This window comes from Mytilus californianus, unplaced genomic scaffold (assembly GCF_021869535.1).
Source record: "Mytilus californianus isolate M0D057914Y unplaced genomic scaffold, xbMytCali1.0.p SCAF_10, whole genome shotgun sequence".
Taxonomy (NCBI): domain Eukaryota; kingdom Metazoa; phylum Mollusca; class Bivalvia; order Mytilida; family Mytilidae; genus Mytilus; species Mytilus californianus.
The window spans coordinates 9,982,792-9,999,108 of record NW_026262582.1 but is presented as its reverse complement, the minus strand read 5'-3'; the positions used below and the strand labels follow the sequence as shown (position 1 = coordinate 9,999,108).

At 31.7% G+C, this 16,317-nt stretch overlaps 2 protein-coding genes across 4 annotated transcripts in view; one reads left to right on the top strand and one right to left on the bottom strand.

The window, feature by feature from the left end:
* The window catches only part of LOC127717580 (nuclear hormone receptor E75-like), a 233,400-nt gene that overhangs the window by 165,332 nt on the left and 51,751 nt on the right, over window positions 1-16,317 (bottom strand). The gene's annotated exons all lie outside the window — the stretch shown is intronic.
* On the top strand, window positions 1,787-14,702 carry LOC127717583 (uncharacterized). Of its 3 annotated transcripts, XM_052223285.1 has the most exons (9): window positions 1,789-1,920; window positions 5,765-5,819; window positions 7,412-7,675; window positions 9,752-9,847; window positions 10,544-10,711; window positions 12,297-12,407; window positions 13,022-13,191; window positions 13,430-13,537; window positions 14,572-14,702. In XM_052223285.1, the coding sequence occupies exons 1-9, from the start codon at window positions 1,870-1,872 to the stop codon at window positions 14,680-14,682; spliced, it is 1,134 nt and encodes a 377-aa protein (XP_052079245.1). In that variant the 5' UTR covers window positions 1,789-1,869; the 3' UTR covers window positions 14,683-14,702. The 3 variants fall into 3 exon arrangements, with proteins under 3 accessions (XP_052079247.1, XP_052079246.1, XP_052079245.1); XM_052223287.1 differs by lacking the exon at window positions 10,544-10,711 and having other exon boundaries at window positions 1,787-1,920; XM_052223286.1 differs by lacking the exon at window positions 12,297-12,407 and having other exon boundaries at window positions 1,788-1,920.

The window sequence follows — 16,317 nt, the reverse complement described above, 5'->3', positions numbered from 1 at the left end:
CTGGTCTATTTTATATGTGGTATTCTTCCGCTAAGATTGGAAACAGGACGTTTTGTTGGTGAGCCAGAATACCAACGAATTTGCAGAATGTGCGACTCCGGACACGTTGAAAATGAACTACACTTTCTAGTTGAATGCCAATTTTATAATGGACTACGTGATCAATTATTCTCTGGGATTAAGCGAAACAGTATTAAATCTGAATAACAGTGAAAGGTTGAATTTCTTACTGTCTTGATATCCTCGAAAAGCAGCTCGTTACTTAGAACAGTCATTAACAAAACGCAGACAACACTTATATTTAAATAATTAACATGAATTGTGTTCCTGATATCAATCTGAATTAATACTATAGTATCTGTTAAAAGTGACATTTAGGTACATATTTTTGTTATACACAATGTCACTATGATAAACATATTTGTTTTGTATTGTATATTGCATAGGGAGAGTCAGAGGTGTGTGCATGATATGGCATTATGTCTATTAACCAAATAGTAAAAAACAGTAAACAATAAACCTGTAAACATCTGTCGAGTTCAATGTAGTTGTGATGCTTTCCTGTTGACTCATATCCAAATGTCTTTTGCAATCATGTATGTACCAATAATTAATATTCCACCATTGCAGTCATTATATTATTCAATATTCTTTTTCATCCTGCTTGTTAACGTCTTGATACTTAATTTGCTTTAACTAATTTCTGATTGAGCAATTTAAAAATTTTTTATGATGTATAATAAAAACTAGGCAAGGTTTTACATATATCGACTCTAATTAAGAAATAATTCATGAAAGCCATAGATTTGTTGGGAATTTACACATGGCCTGGGCCGTGATATTCGAATTTTATCCTGAGTAATGACATTAACAAACTATTCAGTGGTTCCACTAAAACTAATTTGATCATCTAATTGATGTTAACATCAAAACCTGCTGTTTTCTAATTTTTTTTAGCTCTTTTATTGATTTACAAATTTCATTTTCAGAAAAGATATACTTTAACTCGTTATATGTTTTTTCCTAATTTATATTAAAGTTTATCCATTCTTGAATTTGATCATGTTTCTTTATACAATTTCCTAAAATAAGCATACCAAGCGTTTTCTCATACAACACATGATATTGCTAGGATAATTATTTAAAACTTGTCTGAAAAAGAGAAACTGAAAATAGTATATTATTTTATTTACAAAGAGGAGTAATGCACAGTATTTATGAGGGAAACAAGGTGTATCATTAAAAGAGTGGCGTAAGATACCAGAGGGACATTCAAACTCATAAGTCAGAAAGAAAGTGACAAAGTCATTGCTAGAAAAGAAAAAGACAAACAGACTAAAAACCTTAAACAAAACACAACATAAAATGCTACAGAATTAGCAAAACGAAACCCAGGAAAAACCGGGGCGATCTAGGTGCTCCTGAAAATTCTTAACAATCAGTAATTTCGTCATGACGTCATGACGAAACTTTCGGCACTTTTGTGCTATTTCATGGCGTCAGATGTTATTGGTGGAGATTAACTGATAATCCTAGTCAATTAAAATAGAGTAGAGCGCACCTTCTATCTGTGCGATTCGAACTTACAACGTAGTTTGACTACTAAACCAATTACCACCAAGACCTCGCGAAAAGTCGTATCTGAACTTTAATGACATTTAAATTAATAGATGTATTATGTTTCCGTTTCTAACGACCTTTTATAAATGTTCAATAACCTTGTTTTAGATATCGTCAATAGCTCTTAATATGAGAAATTTTAGTAATTTTATGTAAATTGCTACAAACAGGAAATCATTCTAAATTGTCTCATTTAATACAAATGTGAATATATAGTTGTATCTGAATCTTGAACAGATCGAATCTACTATGGACATCATATATATGTTTGTTTTGTTTCCGGTTGTGTCAAAAAGTTTGGTAAGATATCTTTGGTATAAATTAGTATTAGTAAAACTTTGACTTTAATTTTTAATAGAAAGTAATTTCGAGGTGTCGTAAGCCAGTCCAGTGACATACACCATGTACAATGTTTATTTGAGGTTGACTCCGAGATTCATAAATGCTCTAATTTTAATACTAACGAATGCTTCATATAGATTTCTTTATAAAATACAAATGCAATTTTTGCCAATTTCTAATTGATAAAATTTGGTACACACTATGTATATTTTGAAATTAATCATTTTTACATTCGAGCAAACAAAAGATGAATCATATTGTGGATATGTACACCAGTATGTTAAGTCAGAAATTGCATTTAATATATAATCCGAATACTTTCCTTTTCGCAACGAATTTAAACTGCACGATTTATAAAATATTCAAAATGTAATACTACCTCTTTATCGAAGAATTGTTATGATACACTGATATACGTCAATGAGACCGCAACGCATTACATACACAAAATTAAAAGTTACAGTCAGAGTGATTCGACCATAGTGTATGATACACACCCTGCATATGATGCAAATGTGTACTAATTTTAGTAGAAGTTTTTCAGTACAAATGTAATGAGCAGGACTCAAAACTAAAGCGAGAACATTCGGAATAAAATTATTATACATTTTATGGCTTTTACTAAACAATCATTAAGGACTAGGGTCCAATGCAGTATATAATTTTGCACGAGTTTGCATAAATAGAATTGTATTTATTTACTGTCAGATTACTTGCAAATTTATTGATATTTAAAAACAATTCAATAGAATATTGCAGAACGAAATATAATTCAAAAAATTAAGGAAGAATACATAGGTTTTAGTTAACCGAAAGAGATCAGAAATTGATTTACGTTATCAATCCTAATGCATGACTATCATACAAGTGAGGTGTTTATCTAGCTATAACACCAGGTTTAATCCTCTGTTTTCTACACAAGGAAATGCCTGAACTGGAACAGGAATATGACAGTTGTTTATCGTTTGTTTAATATGTTTGATCTTTTATTTTAGCCATTTGCTAAGGGACTTTTCGGTTGGAATTTTCCTTGGAGTTTGGAATTTTTGTTATTTTTCTTTTTTTTTACCAGGGTAATTGCTTTCTTTTTAGTTTAGGTTGCTGTAGCATTTCATGTATAACCAGCATGTCTGTAAAAAGTTAAATCACAAAAATACTGAACCCCGAGGAAAATTCAAAACGGAATGTCCTTAATCAAACAGCAAAATCAAAAGCACAAACACATCAAACGAATGGACAACAACTGTCATATTCCTGACTTGGTACAGGCATTTTTTTATGTAGAAAATGGTGGATTAAACCTGCTTTTATAGCGCTAAACCTCTCACTTAACTTTTTATTTAAACATGTCCCTTGATTTATAAATTTGTATTTGTTTGTACAAATTCGATGGTACACATTTTTAAATTCACTAATGATTTCAATTTTAAAAATATTTTCAAACAAAATTCTATAATGTTTTATCATACATTTAATAACAAAGGAAACAAAGGAAACATGTTCGTCTGTAATGCAGTGTTATTACGTGTATGTTACGTGAAGTTGGATAACTTTTTAACCTTCCAGATCTTAATATACACATGTACCCATTTGTTGTCTTTACTTAAAACAATATGACTGTGTTGGGTAATTAACATAAATCAGTTTATCTTCTTTCATATTAAAGTAAATTTGGATGACGAAGTCAATTGAAATCTCATGATAATGAAATAAAGATGTTATTTAAATGTTTCCAAGAATTATTTCCAGAGGTATTATAATTTTTAGATATTATATAAATACGGTAGCGTAATCAATGAATACACTGTTAATACGTTTATAGATATCTAGGCTAACAATGGAGTCAAAATTTGCAAAAACATACAACATCTGTTGTTAAATACTGCGATTTTTTTTTATTATTATGTATAATGCGAATGATGCGACTGGATGAGATTCTCAATATTCTTAATATATATCTTAATGCACATTTTCCTGAAATCACAATAACTAATTTCGAATGTTTGATTATTGTTTAAGAATCGTAATAATAAATGCATGCAATAGTTTATGCATTTACAGTATCTAATATAATATCGGAAACGACAGGTTACTTTGCGGAAACGTGTCACCTAAAAAAACAAAACCACTGTGATATTGAGTTCAAGCTTGATATTAAGCTTAGAAACCATGTTTGCATGTACTTCAGATTTTGAATGACATTAGACATTATAATAAACGTAAGATAAAATATATAATTGGTATGGAGAGGGTTTAACGCTCACAAACAGGTTTAACACCGCCACATTCTTTATGTGCTGTCTCACTCAAGCCAGGAGCCTGTAGTTAAATGGTTGTCGTTGGTTTATATCTCATATTTTTGTTTCGTAGATTGTTTAGTTAAAAATTATGCCGTTAGTTTTCTAGTAAGAATCTTTACATTTTTTTTATGTATGGGCCTTTTACAGCCGACTGTACGGTTTTGGTTTTCTTTGATGTTGAAGATCATATGGTGGCATAAAAATGCTTACATCAACTTCTTTTAAACTCTGGGTGATAGTTGTCTCATTGGCAATCGTACCCCATCTCTAAATGATAAGAATTTCAAAATGATTACTTCTATTATTTGGTACCACAGAATGCTTGATGAAACGATACCAGGTTAATTTTAAATATTTAATATCCTTTTGGTAATAAAGATACGTAGCCAAGACCTTGTGGATACATATTCCGTATCAACTTTACAAATAATACATGATGGACTTGAAGTATTTATTCTAGGTAATAACGTTATTTATCATCTTAATTAGGGGTAAAAGTGTTTTTATTCGTCTTTGTATATTATTAACCTTAACTGTTCAGTTCATTTTGGTAATATCCTTTTAGCGTACTTATACATCTCGCCATTGTGTAATCGTGCTATGGTCATTTTTTTATGCGTGGTTTTCATTTTTGCTTATGTGTTTTGTTTAAACGAGATTTTGTTTTTCTTTGTTGACATATTTATTTGTTTTTATTGTGATTAAGATTATAATACAATGGTGACTGTTGTACCCTATTATTGACATTTTTACCAATGTCTGTTTGTTAACATAGCTATGCAACCATGTTTAATCCACCGTTTTCTACATAAGGAAACACCTGTACATGTCAGGATTACGACAGTTGTTTTCTATTCGTTTGATGAGCTTTTGGTTTTATTTTCCATTTAATAAGGGACTTTCCGTTTTCAATTTTCCTTGGAGTTCGTTTTTTTTTTTGTTATTTATGGATCAACAAAACTAGTGATCTTTTATGTCAATTTATTGAAATAGACATGTTTTTTATATGTTTTAAAACCAGCTTTAAAAAAAACATTTAAATACTTTCCAATCGTTATTTTGATCAAGGACGGTACATATTGTGTGACGTTAAATCATTTAATGAATAGTCCATTTTCATATTACCGACTTTTGACTCCGGAATTAATATTTTTCGACAGATAATCTTCTCTATGGTAGGACAGCCTGGTACTTGGTCAAGCAAGAGCAACGTAAATAAGTAAATTCAAGATTTTAATCGGTACAATTTTGAGGAAAAGTTAACTGCATAAATGCTTTCTATACATGACTAAATCATCGGAAAATAGTAAATTTCCCCAAAAATTGCACCCATCATATATTTGATTTGATTTTACTTTTTTTGGTTGCTCGTAATTGACCGAGTACCAGAATGTCCTACCACAGAGTAGGTAACCTGTTGAACAATTGTAGAACCCGGAGTCAAAAGTCGGTAATATGAAAATGGTCTATTGAAATCGGATATATCATCGATTTTTTTGTAGCTTGTCCTTGGTCGACAAGAGAATAATGAGCTTACAGAACGTTCATCTGATCAAAGTAAGTTAGTGCTATATACAGATGTTAAATAAATTCTTTAATGTTAAATTGTTGTAAGTGTTGAGAATGAAGACTGCTGGACAAACATGAACACAATTATTTCCCAAGGCATTCTTTTTTTTTTAGTCTAATTATAAAAATTAGTATACATTTTTGTTTAGGGATCAGCTAATACTCGCCTCTTGTATGGGGTTTTCTAGCTGTGTTGAAAAACTGTTTGTGGCCTCGTGCTGTTTTCTGCCCTTTAGTCGCATTAAAGTCACTTGACACATGACCAGTCTCTATTCTCTATTCTATTATTTTGTGATTTGATACTTTAGAAAATCATGAAAAAATAGAGCTTGACAAAGTGTAAAGATTTCTATATATAGCTAAGGCATCGTTTAATTTTTCTTATTAGAATTGAAGTTAAATTGAATAAAGTTCCTGAGCTGGTTCATGTTTGAACATTCACGACCTAACGTAGCAACTAAGTAATGATATCGCAATGAGATAGTGAGAGCAGAGGGTATGCTACTGCTGAGAATAGAAAGTTGACAATTGGAAAGTTGATATGATAACGTTTGTCATATATTTCAATTTAAAGTCGTCCATTAGTGTCAACACAGACGAAAGGAATTCCAAATAAGCACTTTGATGTCACTTTCCAGTTTTCTAAAATAGCCAAAACTCATATATGTTAGTATGTTATAAAAAGTGTAAAGCTATTTTACATGAGAAGAAAACACAGCCTTATCCATTCATATTGTTAACCTCTCCTCAGTTTTTCTTTTCCAAATGATGAAGATATCACAGTCATTGAAACACACGTAAATGAATTATATTAAAAACGGTTTGTGTGACATAGTTGGGTAATTTAGAAATAAATAAATATTAATGTGTTCTGAATTTCTTTTCGTATTTGACCTATTTTTTTTAAGAAATTGTTTATATGAATGTCATGAGTGATTAACCTTTAATACGACTGGTAAAGTTTGAAAACTGGAAGGAAAAACCTCACAAATCTTATAAATACTTCAAAAGGAAAATACAATTGGCAGTGAATAAATCTTTCTTTCAGTAGCGTACACATATTGTATAACATATCCTACAAAAGTCACACTTGAATTGAATGAATCATATTTATCAATTATGGACTTTTGACGAGAACAATACGTTATATATCGACCTGTTAAGATTATATTGACTGATGACGAAGTCCGAGAGTCAATATAATCTAACAGGTCCATATATAACGTTTTGAACGAGTGAAAGTCCTTAATTCATATATTACATATGTAAATAATGTATAAGGAAAATGGCGTTTAATGTTCTTTCTGTGTATTTTTAAATTGTATATTGCAAGTTGCTTCCTCCGTGGTTGTTATGTGATCTCATGTGTGACGTCATGACGTCATAAATCTAAATTTAGCATGATTGTTTTATATTGACTGTCAATATACTTCGTAAAATAACCTTTGAAACACGTGATCATAATATCCAACGAAAACAGTATAATGCTACACTATGTGTAATATGAGAGATTAAATAAACTCATATTAAACAAACACACTCATATATTAACTGATTACTTATTGATCAATTTATTAAAGTGCCATATGATCGAAATTGGTTGGTCATTGATAAAGAACAAGATTACGTACATGTCGGGGATAAACCTGAATACAGCTGTTCTACGAAAAACGACGTACAGTTTCTAATAGGCAATCCATTAAGATGGGAGAAAGTTGGTCGTGATGGTTCCCGCATCAAAATATCTACACTGGCCAATGTTGAGGAAGGACAACTTCGGAAATATAATGTTCTACTATACACGAATAACACTTATATGACTTTCAAATTGAGTTTTCCTCAAGGTATGTATTGTTACATTATCAAAACGTTTCATGTTTCTCATTGAATGAAGGTCGCTATTAAAAAGGCGTTGGCATGGCAAAGTGTACAACAGTTCATAGGAGAAAAACATCTTAGTTTTATTCTAGGATTAGATTATTGTACTATTAGTAGAAAATTACTGTTTTGTGGATTGTATTTTAACTCCTTTCATGTCATGATGTTGTCCGTTATTCCCAACCTTCACTATTTTGAATGCCTCCATCGTACTATGTTTGCAGAATTTGTCTGCATCTTGTTACTCAATTCTTCAATATTTTTGGCAACTTTTTGGATAATGTACACTATTTTCATTTACTATTTTAACAGATGGTACTTAGTATAAATTATATAGCTTTAACGATTCATTTTATTTTACCTTTTTTGCATATATATCTTAACTAATGAAGGATATTTCAGAAAAGAATTTGATAATCGAAGAGATCTGATTACCTTTTATCATAAAATAGTATACATATATCGACTCAAATGTTTTCAAAACTTTAAGATTGTTTATACTCTAAATTTAGCATTTTTAAGTTTCTATCAAGAAAGTAAAAATTATTTAAAACACAAGAGCCTTATCAACTGTCTTTTTATATATTATATCTCCATTAAAACGTTTCATTGATACTTATCATGCTTCGTTAATAATCTAATTAAAATACAGATCATGCTTCCACAGGTCGGTAACGTCCCGTTTGTGTACACTACCTGGTACGTTAACAAGTGTCTGACAATGCCCCGTTCATGTATACTACCCGATACAGTAACAAATATCAGACAACGCTCCATTCATGTATACTACCCGGTACGCTAACAAGTGTCTGACAATGCCCCGTTCATGTATACTACCCGATACAGTAACAAATATCAGACAACGCTCCATTCATGTATACTACCCGATACGGTAACAAATATCAGACAACAATCCATTCATGTATACTTCCCGGTACGGTAACAAGTGACTGATGACGCCCAGTTCATGTATACAACGGGGTACGGTAACAAGTATCTGATAATGCCCCGTTCATGTATACTACCTCGTAGAGTAGTAAATATGGGACAACGCCCTGTTCATTTTTACTAACTGGTAAGATAACAAGTATCTGACAACGCTTCGTTCATGTATACTACCCGCTACGGTAACAAATATCAGACAACGCTCCGTTCATGTATACCTCCCGGTACGGTTACAAATACTAGACAATAATTCGTTCATGTATACTACTCGATACGGTATCAAGTATCTGACAACGCTTCTTTCATGTATAAAACCCGCTACGGTAAAAATTATCAGACAACTCTCCGTTCATGTATACTACCAGGTGCGGTAACAAATATCAGACCAAACTCCGTTCATGTTTACTTTCCAGTACGGTTACAAGTATCTGACAACGCTTTGTTCATATATACCACTCTTTACGATAAAAGGTATCTAACAAACCCTTCGTTCTTGGATCGGAAAAGTGTTTGTCATTTATTATTATTTATACAACTTAGAAGTTGCATTTATACTCCTGACCAAAGACATCATTCAATAAAATTATTACTTATAATCTGTAGGTTACACAACAGGTTAGATTTACGGTCTATAATTTCTTTCCTGTTTGAAAGAATTTTTTCATTTTAAGAAATTTCAAAAGGACTTAATAAGAACGAAAAAATATATTACAACCTTATTAGATACGTAAAAAGTGAAAAAAACAAGAATAGTTGTAAGAAAAAAGTATAAAAGAGGAAGTAATCTAGCATTTCTTAAGGGATTTGCATTCATTTTTCATACTTATCGAGATATTTATATCGTTAGCTTTCGACTATGTGAGTTTGAACCTTTCTGAAGAAGGTACATGCAAAAAAGCACAAAGGAAGAGCACAATGGATGTCTTGCATCTGTGCAGCGAGATCTGATACGGAACATTATTGAGTTATAAATCAACAAAGTGTGAATATATTTCACATTGAAAACCATAAAAATCATAACATTTTCTGTATATGGTTATTTCCGTTGGTATCATTAGACCTTTACATAACGTGTTGTTATATTTTAATCATTACAGGAATAACTGAAACCGATGAAGGATTCCTCTACTGTGTCCAGTACGACAAAAATGATATAGTACTTTTCGAAAGAAGGGTGGAAGTTCATGTTATAGGTACGTCAATGGATAGGAAATTTGTCAAATTTATTTCTTTGAGAAGACAATTGTCGATGTACAAAAATGTTAATTTGCTTAATGTGATTCTTGTAATTGAAATAACCATGATAATATTCATCACCTATTGAATAATAAATTAAAGTAAGTCTAAGATGTACAAAACACAAAGAACCCAAAGTTGCAAAAATATCCTCAATGACAAAAGCTGACATTTTAGACAATTAGTCCGTTGTTAATGAATCTTAGACTGGGATTAAAATGTCTGCAAAAGTATGCCAACAAGTTGTGGTATTCGTAGTAAGGTAATATATATATACCGCATAATGTGAAGCAGTAATACAATATTCAGTGATGTTTATTTTTTCAGTCCACTTTCACCAACTTGCTACCCAAATATAAAAATACAAGCTTATGAAATAATTTGTGTAACCAGAGTAACGAGACTTTGGTACACTGTTTCGTTGACAATGGTTGAAAAAGAACTTAAATAAAAAAACATACGGGTATTTATATGTTAACAATGATTGATAATAAATCAGCATGGCGGCTAATATACGTGTTGTCTTCTTTGATATTACTAGTATTTGATTATCTATGACGAATTTATGTCCATACATGTCACTTAGAGCCTACAACTGCACGGTAGGCACTTTCTCTTTTCTGTCACCAGTAAGTCATCTTTTCTGTGTTTAGCAAAAACAACAACAGCAGCACCAACAACCACAAGAGCACAAATAACAACAAGTATATCTAATAACATTTGCATTGATGGACATGTAATGTGTACACACCTGTTTCCTGGTGAATGTGAAGTAGCATTACATTTAATGATCTTGTGTCCAGCGAGTTGTGATATTTGTTGTAAGTAAATAAGTCTATACAGCATAATGTGAAGCAGCAATACAATATCGTATTCAGTGATGTTTATTTTTTCCGTCAATTTTCAAACTTATTTATTCAATTCAATACTGATCAGTAGCTTTCATACAGTTCAGAACGATGTTGATGTGTACATATATATAAGAAGATGTGGTATGAGTGCCAATGAGACAACTCTCCATCGAAGTCACAGTCTTTTAATAGCTGTTCAAATCAAAATGTCCGTTTCAGATCAAGCTATCCGGTTCAGTTTTAAATTGATTGGCTAGTAGTATTATCGAAATATTGTTGGTAATTGAGTTATTATATTTGTGGTAAGTATATATTGAATAACAGTTTATATGAGGCAACAATCCTCGTTAAAGCGTTTGTTCAGTACGTTGTGGTTTATCTAGTAAAAAACTAATTATATGGAGCTTCATAATTTTACATTTTTTTTAATTTTCAACTGGGCAGTTTAAAAAAGGTTGATCATGTTGAATAAGACCAACTAGGTGACTAAATGTAATACACAGACGGGTATTGAATAAAGCAGGCATTGAACCAACATGGTTTTAATTGTCAGTAACTAAGTAGCTAGTCTGTAATCTTTGAATTTGTAAAAAACAATATTTATAGAGTTTTCAGATAAAATTAAAGAATATAATGCAGTTGAAAAAAACTGAAAATTACCACCAAGTTTGCCTTAATGATATGGTTGTGTTCTAATACCTGCAACTCAAATAATGATTGAATTCAATTCGAAGGAAATAAATCCTTTACAATTTGAGGACAGAACAAATCTTTTTAATAAACAATATTTTAATTTCTTTCGATGGTGGCACACGAATGGTTTACGAAATTGTACAATTCTAATTCACAAAAAAAAAATCGTAGCCAGTAAAGGGATTTTGGTTACTTATAACTTTGAATGCGAAGGTGTAATTAATTTTTAAAAAAGTGATTACCAGATAGCCATGTGTATTGTCTGATTTAATGGCATCGGAGAATACTATGAAATGTATACATCTGATGAGTTAAGCCTTTTTCAACTGATTTTTATAGTTCGTTCTTATGTTGTACTGTTACATCACTGTCCCAGGTTAGGGGGAGGGTTAACATGTTTAACCCCGCCACATTCTGTATGTATGTGCCTGTCCCAAGTCAGGAGCTTGTAATTCAGTGGTTGTCGTTTGTTGCTGTGTCACATATTTGTTTTTCCTTGCTTTTTTTTTGTACATTTAATTAGGCTGTTAGTTTTCTCGTTTAAATTGTTTTACATTTGTCATTTCAAAGCCTTTTATAGCTGACTATGCGGTATGGGGTTTGCTCATTGTTGAAGGCCTTACGGTGACCTATAGTTGTTAATTTTTGTGTCATTTGGTCTCTTGAGAAGAGTTGTCTCATTGGCAATCACACCACATCTTCTTTTTTATATATAAAGATAACAGAACGGAAACCTCAAAAAAGGAGACAGGATAAAAGTTAACCAGAAGTTGTTAAAGATTACCTTGCTTCATTAAAGATAAATACGGTCAATTTGAATAGTTTACATTTTCTTGATAACAATATTCTGAGGTAATTTCAGATCGACCAGAAAGATACTGTGCCGATCGTTCCAATGATTGTTCTAAGGTTAAAGACCAATGTAATGACCACACAATTAAACAGATTTGTCAATCAACTTGTAATGTATGTGGTCAGTATATTATCGTTAGATTTAAGTGTGTTTTAGCTAGAATAGCAATAGTAACACATTCTTATGTATCAAACTTTTTATTCTTTACAACAAGTGAGAGAAGCCGAAAACGCAATAATAAAAAAGACGCAAAAACAAACATCAGTCTACAAAACACTTAATACAAATCAAGACTGAGCTACACGAACCCCACTTATAACAGGAGTCATTACATGTGCTCAGAAAGCCATCATTTCGATAATTTTGCGGAAGCCAACACGAGTGGGTTGCCTTTTATTAAATATTTGTTTCACATACGATAACGAGTATGTCCCAATTGTAGTAACCGCAATCCTGTCCTCTTTTTCCTGACTTAGACTTATCACCAAGTTTAAACGTCCATGTCCATGTCCCCCTACTTTATTTTTCATATGTCAGCAGTCTTACATCAATATAGCATTCATGTGATTTTGTTTTCAATTGATTTGATTTAACGTTGAATCTATCTCTACCTAATTATATGTTCAATCTATGGATACATGTCATTGTAAAGTGTATTTGCATCGTACGAGTGTTTGTGTTGATTTATCTCGCAGGTAGGTTTTCATTTATTTTACGTTTGCTTTTCTTTTTAGATGCTAATGGTTGTAACAGTACACTTGTATCCTCAGCTCTCTCCAAAAATCTTGTGCTATCACATTCTGCAGGAGATTATTGTTCCGATGGTACTCGAACAAATGCAGACTCAGTCATCCTGAAACTATGTAATGCGAGAACTGATAAAATGTGGCGACAGGGTATACAGGTAGTAATTTTGTTTTTAAATTCAACTGTTAAAATAACAAAGGCTTACATAAAACATTATGTTGTAAGCGACGATTCACATAACTAAGAAACTGAAAATAGGACTAGTGTAAAAGATTTACGGACAATGTGCATTACTTATATCTGACTTATATCTGACTAACTTTTTCAATTAGTTAGATTTTTTAAAGTGAACTTGCTATTCCTCTCATTTAAACCTTTTGCCTCTTTCTTTACAGGTTGTTTCAAACTGTAAACAAATATCGTTATATGCTCCTGTTTCGTCGTTTGGATCTTTTTCTCATCAACTTGGAATATTTCTTGGTTGTACTGACACGGGAATTAAGGTATTTTATTCAATTAATCATGTTAAATAAAGTATCATTCGTATTTGACCTCGCCATTTTTTGTTATGTTTGAATCCTTTAATCAACTGTAAATACAATAATTAAATACATCTACGACGATTGGTAACAGATAAATAACGTTAAAAAGGGAAATATACAACGTCTTCTCCTGTCAGTGTTTACATGCATGTATTAATAAACAATATTGATTGAGTAACAAAAGAAAAGAGAAACATAAGTTTTCACTAGGGATAATACCACCACATCAAATTACGTCACATCTGGTTTCATGCGAAATTGAGTCCAAGAATCATATTCCCTTGAATTTGACAGTTGTAGGAAGTTAACCCTGCATTTTATTGCAGAATTATTTTTTTGAGCCATGAACATATATCATGGGTGTTTCAACGCACCATTCTTATTTTAATTTGATGTTTTTATAAAATATTTTGAAAACTTGATGTTACATGGTTACTAAAGACTGTAGACAGCAAAAACAAAAAGGTGAACATTTGATTGGTTAACCTCCAGTGATAGTTATTAATTTTTGACAACTTATTAAAACAATTGACCCCAACATAATGAACAGTCCAAAACTGTTCAAAAAGAGTTAAACGCAAAACTGTTTTCCTCGTTGAAAACAAACTGATAACGCCATGACAAAAAAAAACTGCCAACAGACAAAGAACAGCATACAAAACACAAAATTGAAAAAAAGACTGATCAACGCGAGCCATAACGAAATCCGGGGATGATCTCAGGTAAGCTGATCTTGCGTCACATTTGGCACCCAATCTTCAAGGGCATGTTATAGTTTACCAATAAAGATTCACCTAACACTTGTGTTATTAATTGAATAGTTGTGTTTCAGTAATGCAAAAATGCACAGCTGAATTACTAAATGGTGTGCTAGCTTTAAAGCATATAAGATAAGTTGCATATGAAATTCAACCTCTCCATGTTTGTGTTTACATTGTACATTTAACAGAATGCTTTCATCTGTTTATACTACGTTCATATACATGTTTTTTTAGATAGGAATACAGAAATGCAATGACCACTTCAAAGAACAAGCATTGGTTTCTGGTGACACGTCAACAGCCTTTTCTAATGCTGATGTTTACCATGTACTCATTGTGAAATAAAAAAAATGTATGAACTTTAATTCACAAAATCCTAGAAATTCTATAGACACAATCGAACATCTCTGAGTTTGCTGTTTCATCGACATTTTACAATTCTGGGATACAATACTTGGAATGCAGAAATTATATTTATGGCTTTCATATGTTTATCTAGCTATAAACCATGTTAAACTAATAATTGTCTACTAATTTATGAACTTCCCTCTTTTTGAATTTACCTTACTAGATAAAATTGAGAATGGAAATGGGGAATCTGTCAAAGAGACAACAACCCGATCAAAGACAGTAAACAGCCAAAAGCCACCAATAGGTCTTCAACACAGCGAGAAATCCCACAACCGGAGGCGGGCATCAACCGGCCCCTAAACACAAATGTGTACTTATTCAATATAAATGGACGTCACACTAAGTCTGAAACATATAAATGCAATAAAATAAAAAGAAAACATAGAAGACTAACAAAGGCAAGAGACTCCTGACTTGGGACAGGCGCAATAATGCGGCGGGGTTAAACGTGTTTTGTGAGATCTCAATCCTCAGCCTAATCCTCTAGTCAATGAAGTATAAACAAACACACAGCAATACGCACAGTAAAACTCAGTTCAAAAGAAGTGCCAGTCCGATGTCAATATAGGTAATAGAAGAAACTAAGCAAAATGGCAATGATAGGACTACTAGAAATTGCTAACATGTCACCTCCAGACCTCAATTAAACTGATTGAAAGATTATGTCTTCGTTATATGAAAATCAAGCGCAATCCCTCTCGTTCGGTATTAAGTACCATACACTACAAACCAGTAAAAGTCTGAAGTGGCCTATATCTGTACTCGACTGTACTGATTTTTACTCGACCAGTCTGAATTGGTCTGAAATTTACTTGATAATACTCGACTGTAGTCTGAACCATACTTAACAGTCTGAACTTGTACTCGACCCTTACTCGACCAGTACTTAACCATTTTATATGCCTCTGAACCATGCTCGACCTAGTCTGAACCATACTCGACCTAGTCTGAACCATACTCGACCTAGTCTGAACCATACTCGACCAAGTCTTAACCAACCTAGACCTATTTTTTTGTATCTATCTATTGTATTTCATCAATTTAGGAACTGTTTTTAACAAAAGCTATTTCCCCTGGCTAGAAATTTGAACAACAATTTGAAATTAAAAATGTATTCAATATAGCATTAAAACCAAAATTTCACAATAAACATAATATAACTTCATCACCATATTTATCAACATTTATATACATACATATATATCACCTTTAAAATAAATAAAAAAAACAAGCTGATCAAATAATCTCAAAACTGAATTGTGACTAATATTTTCAATGTTATTCAAAATTTTTTGAATGTTTTAGATATATTTTATGGTTACTGGACAATTTTCACCATTAACTTAAGCCTCGTATAGATTTATGGTGTCAGTCGAATTAAAATAATAATGCAGTGAACATTTTTTTTATTAAAATATATATAAAATAGCATATAAAGCAACTTAATAAATTTAAAAAATGACACCTTTGTTTTATTAAACCAAGAATTTAATATAATCATGATAATAGAACTTCCATAGTAATCCTGTGATAAACTTTTAAAAAAGGAAATGTGTTCCAAAGTTACAG

Coding starts and splice junctions, on each gene's coding strand:
- LOC127717583 (XM_052223285.1), top strand. CDS start 1,870: ATGGACATCATATATATGTTTGTTTTGTTTCCGGTTGTGTCAAAAAGT. Junction 5,820..7,411: donor AGAACGTTCATCTGATCAAA/GTAAGTTAGTGC, acceptor AATTTATTAAAG/TGCCATATGATCGAAATTGG. Junction 13,192..13,429: donor TGTGGCGACAGGGTATACAG/GTAGTAATTTTG, acceptor CTTTCTTTACAG/GTTGTTTCAAACTGTAAACA.